The 21,646-nt window shown below is 41.0% G+C and overlaps 1 protein-coding gene across 1 annotated transcript; it reads left to right on the forward strand.

Moving 5' to 3' along the window:
* Positions 1-19,680: 19,680 nt before the first annotated feature.
* LOC150039560 (uncharacterized) lies at positions 19,681-21,353 on the forward strand. The gene is made up of 3 exons (XM_090327753.1): positions 19,681-19,762; positions 19,959-20,016; positions 20,306-21,353. The coding sequence occupies exons 1-3, from the start codon at positions 19,729-19,731 to the stop codon at positions 21,261-21,263; spliced, it is 1,050 nt and encodes a 349-aa protein (XP_090183879.1). The 5' UTR covers positions 19,681-19,728; the 3' UTR covers positions 21,264-21,353.
* Positions 21,354-21,646: the final 293 nt, after the last annotated feature.

Raw genomic sequence — 21,646 nt, forward strand, 5'->3', positions numbered from 1 at the left:
AGGTACTGGTCCAGGCTCTTAACTGAAGTGTATGCATTTGATGAAGAAGTCACATGGTTTTCTCTAGGAGGGAAACTTCCCTTCAATTCTGCATCATGTGGAAGTCTTTTCATAGAAGAGCCCTTGATACTAGGCCTTGTGACAGGAGTATGTGCAAGAGACTGAGAGTGTGCAATCACCAAGGAAATTCCTTCAATGGCCTCCCTCATTCTGTCCACAGTCCTGTGAAGGTTGCCAAGGACAAATACCAGCATTTCGTTAGTCAATAAAGTATGCCTAAGGAACTTGAATTTCTGAGGACCAGGACTAAAGAATAAATGAAAAATGCCTTTGCATGCATTTACTGTCAGCAATAATGGAAAAGTATGACAACATGGCTGAATGCTGAGGAATTGTGAACAAACAAATTTTTATGAGTATTTTGCAGGTTTTGATCAAAAAATTTGTTAAATATGCATGTTAAATTTTACAATACTATACATAGAAGTAGTTATTGAAAGTAACTGAATAGGAACATATAAAATTATCATATACAAAATATAATTCCTGGCAGCATCAACAAATACTATATTCAAAAATTTTGCCTTACAATGAGATCCCAGTATATTCTAATTTTAGGAAGTCATTATAATTGTGATTTAAGAAATTTGCCTTTAATTATTACAGGTATCATTGGTAAAATAACTTATCCCCATCTGTGAACACTACAAAAACACACCTTTAAGCACCTGAGAGGGGAGTCAGAAAGCTATGAAGTTGTATGTATAGATCTAAATGCTGTTCAAGAATTTCCATATAGACTGGCACATCCTCAAAAAGACAAAATTCTCCTTCTTGCTCTTCACACTGTAATTGTGATAATACGTTCTTTGCTTTTTTCTTGTTCCTTTTCTCGGCATTTGCACGTATTTTCCAAATATATTCTCATATGTATTTTACATTGTATTTTTTTAAAGTTGTGAAGATCATTACATAAATGAAGTGCATTCTGGGTGAAATAGACAACCTGAAAAAAAAACAGTAAAAAGGCTATCTCAGTTTTTTAACCATAAAGGAACACATGTATCCATATTTTCTCATTCACTCTTCTGTCCAAGTGCATAAAAAGACTCTACTCCATGAAACCACTGCATGAAGCTTTGCAGATAAATGAGTTACATCCCTGTTCTGGGTTAGCTTAGAGCCTAGGGCAGTGGAAAGTCAGAAAAATGACCACTGTCGCTTCAGTAGATATTGGGATAAGATGCATTTTCTCCTTGCACTAGGAATTGACCTTCACTAGGCACAGAAGTACTTTCCAGAAGAAACTAGCTTTCCTAAAAAGGAAACAGGAAGAGAGACTATGAGCTGATATGTATCCAATCAATCTACAATATTTACTGATGCTTCATGGCAGTCTGTTTCTACCTAAGGTGCAGTAAGCTGTACTGAGCTGTGGTGCTCTATGAAGCCAATCCAAAAGTATTCAAGCAAACCACACTAAAGCACTTTGAAGACAACATATTTGAGAGAATGAAGTCAGTGAATGCACTGCTAAACTATTACAGATGGGTGTCCTAAAGAGACAGTGAAGAAAATGTTCCCAGTGCCCAGGCCCTTCTGTGAGAGGGGTACAGACCAAGGCACAAAAAGAAGAAAGCTAGGTGGTGCATACTCCAAGTTCCCAAGATGCAATGGTGAGGAAAACAGGCTGAAGGAAGCTAGGAGCTTGACTGTCACATGACAGCGCACTGGAGAGTACAGAGGGGTATGAGGGAAATCCAGGAGAGCTACACAGGACCCCCTTGCATATGTAACAGAGCAATGGATCACGTGTGTTCAGAAAGGGGCCTGACATTGAGGAATAAAACATAAAGAGATGACAGGAAACTACCTATTGTTCACACTCTGCCAGGAATTGATGTCATTACAGAGCAGAGGACATCAGAGATGCCTTGCGTCAGCAGGGCAAAATTAACCCTCAATAAATCCTGTCCTGAAATATCCTACAATTTATAAAACCAAGAGAGGAAGAATCAACTTTTTTGTAAGTGACCTCATCATTGCCAAAAACAGGGCTCAAGAAATCTAATTGCTCATTACAGATATAAAAGGTTGAAATCATACAGAAGATTGATGAGCACAGCGAATGTTAACCCATGTGTTAAACATCAGTGTTTTCCCAGAGTAATCCTAATGATGTCATTTGATTTCCTCTGACATTTCTTATAAGTGAATAAAGATCAAAGTCATATGCCAATAGATATGGATGCCAGTAGTTGATCTCTAATAATCCTATTTACTCAGAAGGCTCAGAGGATGTTGGTTCATAGCTACCAGGGGCAGGCAAATATAGGAGACCTTTATCTTCAATGGGCCATCCAAAACCCAGAAAGTGGAGGCTCAAGTGGAACAGAGCCCGCCATAAGTAAAAAACAAGCAAGATTCTTGGATTGGATTTCAAGCATTACTACACACATCTATACACACACACACACACACACACACACACACACACACACACACACACACACACTGATCATATTAATGCCAGAAAGTATCCACTCTAAAAAAAGTTATTAGATTTATGGTAATCTGAACTCTTGTAGATGGAAAGTACGGAAAGGCAGATCTCCAAAGAATATACACAATCACAAATCACCCCTTGAAGGACAGCAAACATCAGCAGTCTTCAGTTTTACAGTAAAAGGACACCAATGTGCATTCAAGGCATGGACAAACTAGAATGCTAAAACACACAACGAATCTTACCCTACAGTGTGAAAACAGAAAGGAAGCTTCAATTAATGGCTAAAGGCAATGAGAACTTACAAAGCTTTTTGAACTTCCCTTCTTTGTACCTTTCCTTTCTTCCACTCCTGCCCATGCCTGCTAATTTTTGACAGAGGTTCCCACTATGTAGTCCCAGCTGGTCTGGAACTTCAAATCTGGTCTTAGCCACAGACACACTGAGATTACAGATATGGGTTACCAGGCCTGGCTTTTGCAAAGTTCACAAGAAAGCCACATAAATGAGCAGTAAGAGACTTTTGTGACTGATGTGTGTTCACTTCTTTAGCAGCCATGATTAAACATACACAGAATTCAGAGGTGAAAGCACTAAATTGTAAATTTCATGCCAATTATAGTTCATCATGCATCAGTAACACCTAAAAAACCTTGAGAATACTGAAAGCTCTGGTACAAGAATCCCCCTTTGAGGATATGAGAAGATGTATGAGAAATCTAGAGAAGTGAGAGCTATAACGTTGTCGCCATGTTGCTTGAAAAGATCTGGTGTACACTAAATATGTGATTAGCATTTACATAACTGACCATGGTCTCTGGAGTTGTCGTGAATGTGAAAGGCACCTATGGTTCTTGCAGTATTGTAGGTGGAAGCGGTATGATCCTCAGTGAGAATGGGAGAGCACAGAGGAGAAGGGTGCTGCTGCAGGAAGGTCCATAAGACTCTCATCTCCTGTAAAATACTCAGAGAAAGACAGCTATGGGCTATGCCTCAAGGGGTAGATCCCTATCTTTGAGCAAGGAAGGCTCAGGGTCACAGTTTGAGTCTCAGTTCAAGCCCCAGAACTGGGGGAAGACAAAAAGAACTTAGAGGTATTCAGTGGTATTTTACATGGAGAAATGCTCATAATGAGGCAAGGCAGACCCTTCTGAGACCAATTCAGACAACTGAGAGAAGACATTAGAATCATCTGCACCATTTATTTGGTGTGTGATCTATAAATTAAATAACAGTATTTGAAAATGTATATGTATTTCAGAAAATACATTCAATCCCATACATCAAATATACAAATGAGATAATTATTCATTACCAGACCTGGAGTTCTTTCTTCTTCTTAAAGGTTAGAGGAAAAATTAAAAAGTAAATGCATAAGATAAAGATGTAAAGATCCTATTTCAGCTATAATTCATGGCTACCATTCCTTAATTGGTATTCAAAATTAATTAAGTAAAAATGTTTGAATTCATAAAAAATTAACTTTGTTGTTTTCAGTGTCTATCACTGAGCTCTTTTCTTCTGATTTTCATGTGAAACCACTGTTGTTGCGGCCATGGTTGTTGTCAGGTCATTGTTCATGTCATTCAAGCATGTGACTATAGAAAAACCTTACAGATATACAGAAGTATGGCTGGTGAGAATATTTCAGTAAGCAATTAACTCAAGAACACAGAAAGCAACCTTGCACATCCCATAAGCTTTGGAGGATGGGGTATCAAATACATATTTTTTAAAGTACTAATATTTTCACTAGGATAGTAATAAAATACAGAAACACTTTCCAGGAGAGAATTTGCTTATGTATCAAAAGATGATATTTGTATGATAAGAAGGATCCTAATACTGAATTAAGCAAAAGAAAAGGTAATGGTCAGCTGGGCTCTACTAGCTCGCATCTGTAATCTTAACTTCTCAGGAGGCTGAGATCTCAGAATCCATATTTGAAATCTGCTTAGGAATCAAAGTCTAACAGACTTATCTTTAATAAACCTTCAAATATTCAGTAGTAGAGCTGTGGCTCAAATGGGTGAGTGGTAACCAAGAGTAAAAACACCTCAGTGGGCCGGAAGCATGGCCTAGTGGTAGAGTGTTTCCTAGCATGCACGAAACTCTGGGTTCAATTCCTAGGTACCACATACATAGAAAAAGCTGAAAGTGGTGCTGTGCCTTAAGTGGTAGAGCACTAGCCTGTGAAAACGCAGAGACAATGCCTCTTTCTTTTGTCTTTCTTTCTTTTTTTTTTTTTTGCAAGTCCTGGGGCCTGAGCTCGGGGCCCCAGTTATGAGTACAAGCCTTGGAACTGGCACAGAAAAAAGAAAGCAGAAAAAAAAAGAAAAACATCTCAGTGCCCAGGCCCTCAATTAAAGGCCTAGGATCAACAGCAATAGAAAAAGAAAGTATTTTCCTAGATGCACAAGGACACAAGAGCATATTGATCTATGCATTAAGAAAAAGCTTTCACTGACAAGAAAACTCAATGGATTTTAGTCACTGTGTTAGTTTTAAATACTGAAAGTTTTACCACAATGTAAACTTTAGGAAGAAAAAAGGTATAATAAGCTTAAAGAAATTAAAAGGACAATTTCTTGTGCGCGCTCTCTCTCTCTCTCTCTCTCTCTCTCTCTCTCTGTCTCTCTCTCTCTCTGTCTCTCTCTCTGTCTCTCTCTGTCTCTCTCTCTGTCTCTCTCTCCCTCTCTCTCTCTCTGTCTCTCTCTCTCTTTCTCTCTCTCGATTTCAGATTCTGACCATGTCAACTTTTAAACTTAGGGCTTCTCTTAACTCTTGCTCACCTATCTACACCATGTCTGGCTTTGACCTCATCTCATAAGGCACACTGCCTGCCTCCTTTAATGCTACGTATTGTGAACAGGGAGTCTCCCAGACTTTCGTGATGGGTTGGCTTTGAACATGGACCTACCAAATCCCAGGCTTTTGATTATCTAAAGGAGAAGTATCTGGTAAGAAGAGCTATTTCTTTTTTTCATATATTTTTATTATAATTATTAGAAATGTTACATTATATTCACCAGATAGAAGGTGCATTACTTCACAAACATTGATACCCTTTCTTATGTCTTGGTCCCTATTTCCCTCCCTCCGCTCCGCCCCTCATCTTGTTTTTCCCCCTTCCCTACCCTATTTCAAATAACCAAATAAGCATGTGTACAATATATCAGACAACAAGCTGAAAAACTGTAACAATATGAGATAAGCCTGGAACAGCATAAGAGATGAGAGATAGCATAGCACATTAAGGATATCAATCACTCATTATATGGCTTTTGTTTCTATATCCTGGAGGTCCTTTCATTTAATATCATACTATATGGCCTTATGTATCTCGGTTTGTTCTGTTGTAAATCTCTGCTAGGGGAGCCCAAGGTTTCTAATGATTATGACAAATGAGGAAAACCATTGAGCCTATGTTCCTTTGTGTCTGACTTAAGAACAGTTATTTGTTAAGTGTGAAAAATGAGTCCTGGACTTTTGGCAAAATTTCTTTCCAATTGATTACAACGTAAACACCAGGACAATGGGTATCTTTCTAGCTGACAACTGCTCAACCCCTGACTGTCAGGGTAAAATGATGAACCTAGGCATGCTCTGCTAGTCTCCCTGGACAATGATCCTCCTAGAGATTCACTTGTCTCTCAGCTTTCTTTCCATGGAGGATCAAGGTCTCATTAGGAAATCCATTGTCTGAATAGGGACTTTTCCTCCTTCTGGCTTCCATCTCAGGAACAAAGGAAATTTAAATCTTTCTCAACATCTTCATTGGAAGGGGTGCTAGAGCTAAAATTCTTTGCTGACAGATACCTTGTCCATCATGTCAATACAATGCAAACATGCGTAGTTTGTTCACCGATGGTGTCTCCATAGGTTAATATTCAGAAAGGGAAACTGATTCAGTTTTGAATATATAACACAATTTTAACATGGCATGAAGCCATGATTCCTAAGTTCCTATTGTATATATGGGTTCCTGGGCTTTCTTCCATTTGGTTATCATGCATATTGGTTCTTTAATCTGTGTGTATTCACAGCAAAATATCCAATGTGAATCTATGCTGAGCTATATCTAAATTAGCCAATAAACATTTGATTTTATTTTCTGATCCAATTCATTAAAATGAAATATTCTGCTTTTTTGTGATATTAAACACCCTTCTCAAACACCTCTCAGACACAACTAGTTAGATTATGTCAGATTCTTCACTCGCTCAATCCACATACTGAAGTTCACAGCACAGCACATGATATATTTCTGTCCAAATCTTTGGCACTAATGATTTTAATATGAAATTATGAATTTGAAACCTCTGAGAATTATCGAATTCGAAAGAAGCTGAGAGTTAGTAACAAAATAGGATTCACAATTCAGAATGCTTAGTCTGATTGGGATTTAAACTTTTATCACATGAGGCATATTTACTTATTTTTTTATTTTTCTTGGATGTAGGACCTGAATTCTGGGCCTGGGTGTTTCCTTGAGCTCCTCAGCCCAAGGCTACTGCCCTACCCCTTGAACCACAGCACCACCTCCATTTTTCTGGTGGTTAATTGGAGATAAGTGTCTTATGGACATTAGGGCCAGGGCTGGCTTTGAATCCTGATCCTCAGATCTCAGCCTCCTGACTAGGTAGGATTATAGGCATTAGACACCGTGCCCATCTACATGAGGCATATTTATTATCAGAAGCACAAATCATAATCATCCATTTTGAGTGTAACTCTAAGTATCATATTGAATGTAAGATATTGACATTTCTAAGGAGTGTCCCAATATTCATACTTATGAAATGAATTATAGAGCACTTAATGCTTTGTCCCACTGATTGTTTAGAGTAACCTGGGATATAAATTCCTTTGGCTATATTATTGAAAATACAAAGACCCATTATAGGAGAAGATAGAATGTAAATAATGAACATACCAAAGGTTATGTTCTCTCACACATGTCTTGCCCTTCTGCTGCATTAGATTGAGTCATGTCCTGCCTAGAAAACCATTATCTTTTATCAGTCTCACCTACTAAAATCAGATAAATCATGGTATTTAGAGCAAAAGAAAATTTGATCCTTAAAGAAGCAAAAGTGCAAATCCTCAAGTATTCAAAGTAACCAAGAGCAAATTTTTTTTTGCCAGTCCTGGGACTTGAATTCAGGGCCTGAACACTGACCTTTGGCTTTCTCAAGGCTAGAGCAATACCACTTGAGCCACAGCACCACTTCCAGCATTTTTTGTGTATGGGGTCCTGAGGAATCGAACCCAAGACCTCATGCAAGCAAGGCAAGAGGCTACCACTAGGCCATGCTCCCGGGCCTAGCAGGAATTACTTCAGTGACCCAGATCTTCATCACTTGAATATATACAGAAGCTTACCCAAGATAAGTGCATGGAACCATTTTGGTGGCTAATTTATTGGGTGCAATTGAAGCAATAGGATAAAAAGAAACAGTAGGGGGGGCATGAGTTTGGCATAGTGGTAGAGTGCTTGCCTAGCTTGCGCGAAGACCCTGGTTCGATTCCTCAGTAACACATACATAGATCAAAGCCAGAAATGGTGCTGAGACTCAAGTGGTAGAGTACTAGCCTTGAGAAAATCCAAGGACAGTGCTTAGGCCCTGAGCTCAAGCCCAGCACTGGCAAAAAAAAAAAAAAGTAAACAGTAGGGCCAGGAGCAGGAGTGCATAGTGAAACTCATTACGAAGCCCCATTCTGTGGCTTGCTCCACTGATCCTATTCAGAGAGCTTGATGACTTAAAAAATTATCAATTCACAAGGTCACTTTTGACCTGTAATGAAAAAGGCAGTGTACTACTTTAATTATTCTGTGGATCTACTTCTAAGCTTACCTTTATTAGCTATCATTTTGATTGACCATTTAACATAACAGTAAATCTGTTGAGAAAATTTCCGTTAAATGACTTTTTAGAAGTAAATTGGACTACTTACCTTGCCCTCGTGCCTTCACTGGAGTTTGTATCCTTAGCTCTTCAGCCTCAGAGGACTGAGCAGCACACTTCTTCAAAAGAACTAAGCAAGGAGTCTGCAGAATAATGGGATGAACAATGAGCCAGTGGGAGATGTGGAGATCACATTCTGACAAGATGCTTGAACTTCCTCTCTTAGCAGGAATGGGACAGGAAAATGTGAGAAACATGTATATGACATGAAAGATCATGAATACAGGGGCTGATACAGGACTTGTATGGCCAGTATGTCTTTTTGGTATGTAGAGCCATTGACCAGGAATCCAAACACCTATGTCCCGTCACAACTTCCTGACACACAGAGTGATAGCTAGGGTGCATAGTTCAACCAGGAATTTATTGGGAATAAAATGAAAACAGGAGGACAAGTCCTCAGTTCAAGCCCCAATTCCAATACCAGGAAGTACATAAATGACAGATAGAAAAGACAGACTTATAGATGATAGATTGTATTATCATATCTGCACATAGGTATTTGTATTCAGGGGGGAATTATCTGAACATATAAATATTCAAAGACATCAGCAATCTAACTTGTTATGGAAGTCTAGGAGATAATTTTGAAACTTTTTGTATGGTGACAGTTTCTATGACTAGTTTTTATCTTTATATTCATCACTATTCATTGCTTCAGAATTTTTCTGTGAAATGCTGTGTAACAATTAAAAGAAAAAATAAATACTTGACCTTTCTACTATAAAACTAGCCTCAGGTATCTTCAGCTAATCACAGTCCTTTACTTATGATATTCAAATATCTATTGCTGAAGAAAGCACATAACCCTACATTCCTATGCATGTTCTTTCTCATGATCTTTTCTTTTGTTCCAATTAATAGCACTGCTGAGAATTAGTCTCTTCACTAATAACACTTTTCTATGTTTTTTAATCTGCTTACTTCAAAAAGGCGAAAAAGCAGATTACATTGAAATGCAAACTTGCCTGCTCTTGTTTTCTAACACAGTAAACTTAAACATAGGGCCTAAATATTATCCTTTCCCTTTTTACAATCAAGGCTACCGTTCTACCACTGAGTCATAGCTCCACTTCTGATTCTTTGCTGCCACTACTGGCTTCAATCTGATCCTCAGATCTCAGCTTCCTGAGTAGCTAGGATTCCAGGCATGAGTCCCTGGTGCCTAGCTCAAAGAAAATCTTTATACATATGTCTTGCCACTGAGCAAAAGATCAACACAGAAAAAAAAGCCATATAGTATGACGCTAAATGAAAGGACCTCCAGGATGTAGAAACAAAAGGCATATAATGAGTGATTCTTGTCCTTGATGTACTATGTTATCTCTCATCTGTTTTACTGTCCCTTGGTTATCTCATATTGTTATAATACTTCACCTTATTATCTGATATATTTTATATATGCTTAATTGGTTATTTGAAATAGGAGAGGGAAAGGGGGAAATTAAGTTGTGAGAGGGGAGGGGGGAGGGAAATGGGAAACAGGACATGAGAAAGGGTATCAATATTTGTGAAGTAATGCACCTTCTATCTTATGAATATAATGTAACCCTACTATTAATTACAATAAAAATATATGGAAAAAAGAATTGTGCTTGAGAGACAGCAAGGGAAGATATGACATTGTCCACAAAGGAATGTACTTTTTACTTGATGAATATAACTAACCCCTCTGTACATCGCCTTTATAATGACAATAATACAAAATAACTAAATTAAAAGAACCATAGAAGGAATCTGTAGAATAATGATATAAACAAAATGAGCTGTGGGGAGTTGTGAAGATCACATTATGACAAGATGAATTTCCTCTTTCAAGAGCAATGGAATATTAAATGGGAGAAGCCTGTATGTGAAATGAAAGATCATATATACATGGGGCTCCGATAAGCCCTGTATGGCCAGTATGTCTTTTTTAGGATGCAGAGGCCACTGACCAGTAATCCAAACATGTATGTGCAGATACAACTTCCTCAGACACAGAATCATAGCTAGGGTGCCTATTTCGCCTAGTATTTCAGTTAGGAAAAAGCCAAAACAGGAGAGCAAGTCCTTGAGTTTAAGCCCCAATGCCAGTACTAGGAGATAGTATCTGCACATATGTTTATTTATATCCAGAAAGGAATCATCTGAACATATTAAAATTCAAAAGCATCAGCAAACTATCTGGTTATAGGACTAAGTTAGTGGTTAATTTTTCTGGATGATGGCGGTTTCTATGGTTTTAGTGTTTCTTTTTCTTTATACTCATCTCCTAAATTGTTTTATGAAAAACCTTTTGCCTGTCTTTGGACTTGAACTCAGGGCCTGGGCACTGTCCTTGGACATTTTTTGCTCAACACTCGCACTCTGCCACTTGAGCCACAGCACTACATCTGGCTTTTTCTATGTAGGTGGTACTGAGGAATTGAACCCAGGGCTTCATGCATGCTAGGCAAGAACTCTACCACTAGGCTATGCTCCTGGCCCATTCTCCAATCTTTTAATTAAAACAGATTATTTTCTTTGGGCTCACCTACAACAATCCCCTGTGGTTTGGTTCCTAGTTAACATTTCTACTAAAAATAAAACCTACTTCCACCCATCACACGGTGCTCTTAAATCTCCCCTTATATCCCTCTGTGCCATGCCATACAACTTTTAATTCCTCAGATGTCCTGTCCAATCCCAACGTGTGCCAAACCAACCTCTGCATTGTCAAGTCCCTGGCAGGTCCCAATGATGCCGCTTTGGGTGCAGCTCCTCCTTGACCAGATGTATGGACCCAGGCTTTTCCTCCCCCTGTAAACTGGTCTTTCCAATTCCACAGTACACGCTGTACTCCCACACTTAGTTCAAAACTGTAAACACCCAAGCCCTAAACCCTCATCCAGGCCAACAGAAATGGGCCATTTTTCTCCCAGTTCTTGAGGGAGTAAACTTGGTGTCAACTATGGCATCCTTAGGGCTATCTGGTGGGAGTCCCCACCAATAACTCGGTGAACACTTACTCTCCTCTGTTGAGGGTTCTCCAACGCCCTGTGCCTTTTACAAACTCAAATAAACATAAAAAAAAAGCTGAAGTGGTAGAGAGCTAACCTTGAGTTAAAAAAAAGCTTAGAAACAGCACCCAGGCCGACTGAGGTCAAGCCTTTAGGGTACAGACAGACAGACAGACAGACACACACAAACTACAAATGGATACATAGAGCAAAGTCTGCTGTACAAATAACTGGCTCAGGGACTAAAGCTTGAGCTAACAGGAGATGGTTTTTACTGGATTCCTTCCTTCAACTCCACTCAGTCAGGTAAATGAACCCAGTAGGGTGACTCAGGCCTGGGGGTGGGATGGGCCACGGTGAGCCAATCACCACAGGTTGCTTCTGATTGGCTAATTGTAGGAGCGTCTTCATGAATCGTCCAATGAGAAGCGTCCCTGGCAAGAGGCGCACGCTGCCGGCGTGAGTGGGGCTGTCTCCTCCTGAACTTTAATTCAGTCCCCTAGGTGGAGTCACTGCTCAGTAACAACTCCCGCCATCCCAGTTGGGGAAGCTGAGCTGTGGTCCTGAGCGCGGCCTCTGGGGCTCTTCCCTGGACCCCAGCGCCCTCCACCCCGGGCCTCGGCCCCGCTGCTGACGTTTCTCCGGGTTAGACTCCCACAGACGTCACGGCCCGGGCTGGTTTCAGAGCCGCCCGTGGGGGTGTGGTGTGCAGTGCCTGTGGATCTCCGCGAGGACAGCGGGGTGCGCGGGGAGCGGGAAGTGGTGAGTGCGGACCACGCGGTCAGGATCCTGGGCGGGGTGGGGGGCGGATCCGGAAGGCAGGGCCTCAGCTGGGTCTGGTAGGCCCTAGGGGGCCGGGTAGTGAAGAGCTCCTCAGCCCTCCAAGGCCTGGGAGAAGGGCTGGGGCAGGGCGGGGCTGGCAGCGGCACCTGAGTCCTAGGAGTCCTGCCACCCGGTCCTGGCCATCCTGTCTGCTCCAGAGGAGGTGAAGTCACCACAGGCTGGGGCTTTTCCATCCTGGAAAAGACTCCTGGTATAATGGTGGAGAGAATTGATGATTCATTTGTGACATCTGAATTTCCACCTGTCTCCCACGTTGCCACCCTCCTTGGAAAGGGGGATCCATACGCACCCACGTGGTGGCGGTGGATGTTGGGGAGATCTGTTGTCCTCTCTGACCTGTACGGATTTCAGACTTGTTTTATGATATTGGTTGTGTGTGTGTGTGTGTGTGTGTGTGTGTGTGTGTGTGTGTGTGAGTGTGTGCGCTCACACGCGCAGGTGTGGGCGCTAAATTCGGGGCCTGACTACTCCCCCTGAGCTTTTTCACTCAGTCTGGTGCTCTACCACTTGTGCCACAGCTGCCCTTCCTGCTTTCTGGTGGATAATTGGAGATAAGAGTCTCACAGATGTTCCTGCCCAGTGTAGCTTTCAAATCTCATCCTCCTGAGTAGCCAGGATTATACAGGGTACTTCTGCCTCTGGCAACAGGATGAATGTTGACTTTTAATGGTTACTTTTTTTTGGGGGGGGGAGGGTCATGGGTCTTGAACTCGGCCTGCGTCCTGTCCCTGAGCTCTTCAGCTCAAGGTGACTGCCCTACCCCTGAGCCACAACCTCACTTCTCATTTTTTAGTGATTAATTGGAGATAAGAGCCTCACAGCTTTTTAGTGCCCAAGCTGGCTTTGAACCCTCTTCCTCAGATCTCAGCCTCCTGAGTAGCTAGGATTACAGACATGAGCTTCTGTGACAGGCTTTGTGCCTCCATTTCTGTGTCTTCCCGTTAGCCCCTGGAATTCATTTAGATAAATATAGGATCAGAGTAGATGTTGATTTTCCTTCTTTGAACCTTGAGTCATATTTAATCTTTCAACAAGAGGTGAACTGTTTAAAATTAAAAAATCACAGTTCTGTATAACTTTTAACACTATTTAAATATTTCAATTTAGAGATACAATGCATTAAAACCAATATCAAAGTGTGTGTCTACAGGAAAACTCTTTAACTATTGTAAATTTTAGAATTGTGAATTTTAGAGTAGAAGAGATGGAGTTGACAAAGTCAAAGTATTAAAATTTTCGGTACTATTCCAACACTGGTGGCTCCCATCTGTAATCCATGCTACTGGAGTGTGAGATTTAAGGATCACAATTCCAAGCCTGTTTGGAAGAAAAGTCCATGAGATTCTTATTTCCAACTAACTACCGAAAAGTAAGAAGTAGAGCCTTGGCTTAAGTGGTAGAATGCCAGACCTGAGCAGAAAAACCCAGGGATGTTGCTCAGGACTGAGTTCAAATCCCAGGACCTGCACCAAAAAACAAAAACAAAAAAGGTGGGGGGAGCAGGCAAAATACTTTCAAAATAACATGCTGAGTTGATGTGTTGAGTTGAAAACTCACTCTTTAAATTAAAAGTGTGTGTGTGTGTGTGTGTGTGTGTGCGCGTGCGCGAGTGCGCGAGCGTGTGCATGCACATGCACATGGATGCGTTCTCAGGCACACACGCGCTTGGGTTCCTGCATTCGTGAGTGTTTATGCCTAATAGCTAGGATAATCGTAGCCGAGGCTATGTGCCCAGCTTGAAGAGCTTCTTTTTTCCTTTTCTTTTTTTGTAGGTCATGGGGCTTGAACTCCAGGCCTGTCCCTGAGCTCTTCAGCTCAAGTCTACTGCCTTGCCCCTTGAGCCACAGCCCCACTTCCAGTTTTCTAGAGATTAATTGGAGATAAGAGTCTCAGACTCTTCAAACTTAATAGCTTCTTTCTGGAAGATAGGCTCCCAAACTGTACATCAGGGATTAATAATACCCCTGGATAACCCCGTGGTGCTATGAGGACTGAATGTGTTAATTAGTATAAAAAGTGCTTAGAACAATACCTGGCAGATAGAAAGCCCTCAATAACTCATATTACTTTGATCTTGAAATCACAGGGATCTTGTTTGTGATAGGACAGCCTGGCTGACTTTGTGGTAACCGAGTATCTCTCACCATGGAGGATCAGAGAGGTGAGCCAGGAATTGCCTGTCAACCTGGCTTCTTCTGCAGTACGTTTGCTTGTGGCTAATGGAGGTATTCTCTTAAAAAAAAATCCTTGAGGATTTCAAATTGCTGGCTAACACATTGGTCCTAAAAGTTGATTGAGTTGTGAATAGGTATAAAAAATGAAAACAGCTCAGAGGGCTCATATTCTCTTTACTATGCTGAAGTTAGATCTAAAATGCACTGGGATATGACAGATGATAAAGGAATTCTAGCTACTCACATACAGGGAGACCAGAAGAGAATTCTCTTGAAAGAATCACAAAGGTGCAATGCCTGAATACCTTTTCATATTTATATAAAATAATATATGTACTGAAATGAACTCCAAGATATAAAAACAATGGACTTTTTTTTTCCCTTTTTTGCCAGTCCTGGGGCTTGCCCGCAGGGCCTGAGCACTGTCCTTGGGTTTTTTCCACAAGGCCTAGCACTCTGCCACTTAAGCCATGGTATCATTTCTGGCTTTTTCTATGTATGTGGTACTGAGGAATTGAACTCAGGTCTTTGTGCATGCTAGGCAAGCACTCTACTACAGCCAGGTTCCTAGCCTGGTCTATTTTTGTCTGAAAACTTGACACTACTGTCAGCATTAACGTCACCACCTAGTGCAGGAATAGGGTCAAATACTGACTGCATGTAAGTTAATGTTGCACGATCTGTTCACAGGGCAATGACAGGAGGTATAGCTTCTTCATCCCCATCTTCTCTGTTGTTGCTGATGTTTCTGATCCTTTGGAATTCAGTGCTTAGTGTACTGGAAAGGAAGTCATTTTTCTCAGGAGGAATCAAACATATATGTTTCTGCTTCACAGTGTTAAGAGTTTTAGAACTAGAAAACATTCAGCACAGCCTACAGATACTTCTACTACTCTAGTTTTGTGATATTTTGAGGTCTGAATTGGCCAAGCCCACTGTTGTGGCCTGCCAGTAAATTCTTCATTACCATCATCAAAGCCAACATGAATGTTGTGCTCAAAATCAGATAGAGAAATCTTTTTACCTTTTTTTTGTTTGTTTTGGTCATGGGACTTGAACTCTGGGCGTGACTGCTGCCCCTGAGATCTTCAGCCCAAGGCTACCCCCCTACCCATTTAGTTACAGCACCATTTCCGGGTTTTTGGTGGTTAAGTGGAGATAAGAGTCTCATGGACTTTAGTGCCCAGGCTGGCTTTGAACCAAGATCCTCAAATCTCAGCTTCCTGAGTAGCTAGGATTTCAAGTGTGAGCCATCGAGCCCATGTTTTTACTTTCTTTTTCAGTGCTGGAGAAATGTGAACATAGTTATTCCTGGTTTTTACAAAGAACGGGAGGTGGGGCAGATGTTTCAAATTGATTCACTGATAAAGGATTTTGGATTCACTGATGAAGGATTTTTGCCTCTAGTGCCAAATATAACTGCTCCTCAGGAGGTGTGGTGGTGCTGGAGGCTGGTCTCCCAATTTTCTATTATCAGACATGATTCAGAATTTTGAAAAGATCATAAAAGCCAGCTATCATACTGCTTGATATTTATTTAAATAGGCTGAAGACACTGCATATAAAATTGTTTACAAGAGTCTGCCATCCCAGCCACTTGGGACTCCGATGTGGAAGAATCTCTTGTGCCCAGGAGTTTGATGCCATCTTGTGCATTATTGGGACAAGCAGGTGGCAGAGGAGGAAATATCTCTAGTTCCAGCCCTGTTGAAGAGCTCCAGAGGGGCTGGGAAGCTGCCAGAAGAGGAGCAGCATTGGAGCACGGCTGGGACAGCAGCTATACCCCAAGGACCAGATAGGACAGGTCTGGGCCAGAGTAGAAGTAAGACAGCCACTACTGCAAGTGGTCACAACTGTGAGAGCAGTGACCAGATGTTAATTATTCTTCCTCCTCCCCTCCCCCTCTCCTTGTCCCTCCCTATCTCCCTCCTCTTCCTCCTCCCTCTCTTCCTCCTCCTCCTCCTTCTTCTTTTGTCAGCCATGGGGCTTAGACATTGTCCCTGAGCTCTTCAGCTCAAGGCTACCACCCTACCTCTTGAGCCACAGCTAGTGGTTAACTGGAGATAAGAGTTTTACAGACTTTAGTGCCTGGGCTGGCTTTGAACCGTGATTCTCATATGTCAGCCTTGTGAGTAGCTATGATTACAAGTGTGAGCTTCCAGGGCCTGGCCAGATGTTGATTCTTAAGTGAAAGGCTGATTAACATCTGACCATGATGGGTCAGATGTTTTCCGGTTTCTGGGTTTATTGATAGAAGGAAACCCAGAAACATAACATTTACATGGATAGGGAGAAAAGAGCTTTGCTTTCTAAAGAAGGCAAAAATAGAATAGAATTGTAGAGAAGGGATGAGAAAAGACAGCAAAATTGGTTCTTACTCTAGAAATCCTTTGTGTATTTTGGATACCGAGGCCAGGACTTGGATTTAGGCATTGTCTCTTAGTTTTTCATTAAAGGTCAGCACTCTACCACTTGAGCTACACCTGTATATCCAACTTTTTTTCACTACTTTATTGGGAAATAAGAGTCTTACAGTTGGGGATGGGAGTTTGGCCTACTGGTAGAGTGTTTGCTTAGCATGCATGAAGACCTGGATTCAATCCCTTGGTACCACATACATAGAAAAAGCTGGAAGTGGTGCTATGGCTCAAGTGGTAGAGCTCTAGCCTTGAGAAAGCCCAATGACAGTGTTCAGGCCCTGAATTCAAGCCCCAGAACTGGCCAAAAAAGGAAGAAAAGAAAAGAACAAAAAATGTAACAGTGGCCCACACTGGCTTTGAAACTTGATCTTGAGATTTGGACTGATTCCAAATTTTTTGTAGATTGTGCGAAGCCTGAGCGGTATGAAAACTGAACTGGACATCTAGTTGGGGTTGGATAACCAACTCATTGGTGTTGTACACAACAGATAATAGTTATCAAAAGTCATGACAAACTCCTATAGTACAGGTTATTGCCTTCAAAGAACAAACACAAGTGGTGTAACAAAAGCCATAAAAAACCTAAAGGACAGCATCTAGGCCCTGTGTTCAAAGCCCCCAAAGAACTTGAGAATATACAAAGTTGATCCTAAAATATCTTGAAATCTGATAACCAATTGGAGTGTCTTTGATTCTTTTCATAAGCTGTTTTCAAATATTGTCTGAATGCATGGGAACATGAACTCTGCCAGAGTGCTGCCTCTCTGTAGCATTGGCAGGCTGGGGACTGGCAGCCTGGCACCCCTGACTCACCCCTCTTAAACTCTCAATACTCAGGAAGCTCAGTTTGAAGCTCTCTTTGGCATGAAAGTCCATATCTCCAATTAATCACCAAAAAGGCAGAAGTGGAGTCATGACTCAAGTAGTAGAATGCCAGGCCTGCACAAAACAACTTAAGGAGCCGGCTGAGGTGGCTCACACCCGTAATCCTAGCTACTCAGGAGGCTGAGATCTGAGGATTACAGTTGAAAGCCAGCCCTGGCACTAAAGACCATGAGACTCTTGTCGCCAATTAACCACTAGAAAAGTGGAAGTGGTGCTGTGGCTCAAGGGGTAGGGTGGTAGCTTTGAGCTGAAGAGCTCAGGAACAGGGCGCAGGCCCAGAGTCCAAGCCCTACAATGACAAAACAAAAACAGCTTAAAAGGGATAACACTAGGCTGAGTTCAAGACCCACAGGACTGGCTATCTGGTAGGGAAAACATGTTATAGATTGGCCCCTTTAGTGGATAGTGACTATATAGTGAGATGGATTGGGATAAGCCTGAATGCTGTTACAACTGAATTGTCAGCTGCTGGATAATTAAATCATGTTCCCAAACCACAACATATTAGTTGTCACAAGTGATAACAGATAAGTAGAACACAAGTCACAGCCTTCCCAGGTTGTAGGGAGTGTTTCATGACTGGTTGATTTTAGGCCTCTGGAAAAATCTTTCATGATGGTAAGAGTGGAGTAGAAGGTGGTGCAGAGGAACCAGAGTTCCATTTCCTGGCTGCTAAAGTTTTCCTCAGTGTCCCATAGAATGACCTGTGCTGTGTTGTACCAGCCCAGTGCTAGTGGTCTCTAAGGCCTTGAAGCATTGCCGTGTTGGTTTCCATCAAACCATGAGCCACTGAGGCAGCTTCTCCCAGCCCCTTTTCTTTGTCTTTTTAGTATTTTGTTTTTGTCAGTGTATATGTGTGTATACTAGTCCCGTGGCTTAAACTCAAGACCTGGGCACTGTCTCTTACCTTTTTTGCTCTAGACTAGTGTTCTACCACTCAGCCATAGCTTCAACTTTTTTTTGATGGTTGAGATATAAGCCTTCATGGACTTTTGTATCTTGTCTAGACTGGTTTCAGATCTCACACCTCAGCCTCTTGACCAGGTAGGATTATAGGCATGAGCCACTGGAACTCAACTGAAATGCTCTTTTGCATCTACATTTCAGTAGGTTCTATTATGATGTGAGTGGAAGATGGAAAATTTCTTATTCAGGACTTGAGAGTATAGGATGAAATAGATTTCTTCAAATAAATTAGTTGTTTATTTCAGGCTAAATTTACATAATATAAACAAGTGTGGATTTACTGTGTGGGTGAATACTAGTCCATGCTCACTCTGGTGTGTCTTTCTAATCTTTTTCTGTATCCACACTTGCCAAAAGATGAATTATGTAGACATTGTATATATAAATAGTTCTGTTCTGTTTTTGTGGTATCTTTGTTCAGTTTGGCTATCAGACTAATACTGGCTTCACAGAATGTGTGGCAAAGTTCTTTCCTTTTCCATTTTATGGAACATTCTTGATTCTTCTTTAAAGGACTGGGAGAATTCAGTAGTGAGCGCATTTATTCTTGGGCTTTTCATTACAGTGAGACTATTACTGTTGGAACTATTATGACCAGCACTAAGGGGCTCAGGTGCTTTCCCTGCAGGTTTCACTTCTTTCAGATCTCACCCATACAGAGGGGAAGCTAGGATTATAGGCATGAGTTACTGGCCCCAGGAGATGGGAAATGCTCATTTCCAGCCAGAACTGGCCAAAAAAAAAAAAAAAGATGGCTAGTGAATATTAAATTGTTGACTAGGCAACACAATATATGTGTTTCTTTTGTTGTTGTTGTTAATAAGTTGAATCTCATTTCCAGTTCTGTGGCTTTTAACTCTTGCTTTTGGAATTATTTGTGGAATATTTTAGGAGACTGTGAAGTTTGAGGATGTGGCCATCAATTTTACCTTGGAAGAATGGGCTTTACTAAGTCTTTCTCAAAGGAAGCTCTACCAAGATGTTATGGGGGAAACATTTAAGAACCTGGCCTCCATAGGTAAATATTCCCTTACGTAACTGTGAGCTGTTCCTGCCCTTAGTAATGCTGCATGATTTAGAATGAAAAATGGAACATGTAGATGAATATATGACTGTAAATATACCATGATCTCATTATGCCATGAAAAGTGATTAGTCTTAATATTGTTTCTGTAATGTTGAAGGAATCAATGGTTTCTGTGTTTGTATTTTAGAAAAGAAGCAGGGACAAGAAAATAGTGAAGTTAACCAAAACTCCAGGGAAGAAAAAAGGTAATTGCACTAAGCAGAAACAATACTGTTCTTTCAAATATTGTAGGGTGGCAGGAAATTTTTAAACTAAACAGATAACGCAAATACATAAGGATAGAAATTGACTTAATCTTAGGACATTTTTCTTTTAACATGTATACAAGTGGAGTTCCAAAATTTGTAAATTCAGAAGTCTAAAATATGACACTATGGAGACCATTTGGAGAAGACCATGCAGGCACAGGAGATACTTTTTAATGGTTTAGTGCTTTAAAAAAAGTTCTTAGTTTGTCTGCCTTTTGTTTTTCAGAACTATATTTTTAGAGAGGCTCTATGGATCTGAAGAAGAGAGTCAGTTTAATGAAGCCTTCCAACAGAATGTAGAACATACCATGAACAAGAAAACTCTACCCAGACTTGCATCTTTCAAAAACTATATGTTTGGAGAAACCATCCTTGCTCCTTCACCCATGGGTATGCCTTTCAGAGCTCACACAGGACGAATATCTTTTCAGTATCAGGACATATCAGTATATGTGGACAGCCACAACACTCATAAAGCATATGGGAGAGCTTACAGGAAATTCCATCAGGGGAAAATCAGCTGTGGAATGCACAATGAGGAAAATCCATTTGCAGCTAAACAATGTGAAAACTCCTTTAGCAGTTTTTTTCACAGACAAGAAAAAATTGACACTGAAGTTAAACACTGCTGTGAAAGTATGCATTGTAGAAGATCTTGCTCTCATTCTGGTATTCTTCAAGGGCATGAAAGAATCCACCCTGGTGAGAAACCCTTGGCATATGAGCAATGTGGGAAATCCTCTTTTTCTAGTTCTCTTAAAGCACATGAAAGAATTGACACTGTCAAGAAACCCTATAGATGTAAGCAATGTGGAAAAACATTTGCTTTTTCTGGTGCCCTTCGAAGACATGAAAAAGTCACACTGGAGAAAACCCCTATGAATGTATGCAATGTGGGAAAACCTTCCCTTTCTCTAGTTACCTTAAAGAACATGAAAGGATTCACACTGGAGAGAAACCCTATGGGTGTAAGCAATGTGGGAAAACATACGTTTTTCGCAGTTCCTTTGGCAGACATGAAAGAAGTCACACTGGAGAGAAACCCTATAAATGTAAGCAATGTGGGAAAGCATTTGTTCTTCCCTACCATCTTCACAGACATGAAAGAATACACTAAAGAGAAACCTTACAGATTTAAGCAGTATGGGAAAATATTTGTTCTTATTATAGCTCTGATTACCTAGAGTTATAGGATGAGCCCCTGGCTCCTGGCTGTTTTTGCTCTTTTGAAACAGGATCTCACTGTGAGTGTAACCCTGGCTAGCTTAGGGCTAGTGATTTTCCTTCAAGAGGAGAAGCTGTTTGCTCTGTATCCCTACAGTTATCATTGCTATTTGGTATCCTGGGATGAAGAGAGTTCTTGGCATAGACTTCTCTTTTCCTGCAATAATAAACCAATCTAGGAACAGAGCCCCGTGATCCTCTGTACCCTGAGCTTTGAGAGAGTGTAAGTAGCTGTTTATTTAGATACAGGCATCTCCCAAGGTCCCCAGCTGGGGATGGGATCCCTGAGATTTCCAGAAGGAAGTGGGCAGATACCAGCAGCCTGCCTGGAAGATACCAGTAG

The sequence above is a fragment of the Megascapheus bottae genome, unplaced genomic scaffold, assembly GCF_031878675.1.
Source record: "Megascapheus bottae isolate mThoBot1 unplaced genomic scaffold, mThoBot2.hap1 HAP1_SCAFFOLD_453, whole genome shotgun sequence".
NCBI classification, from domain to species: domain Eukaryota; kingdom Metazoa; phylum Chordata; class Mammalia; order Rodentia; family Geomyidae; genus Megascapheus; species Megascapheus bottae.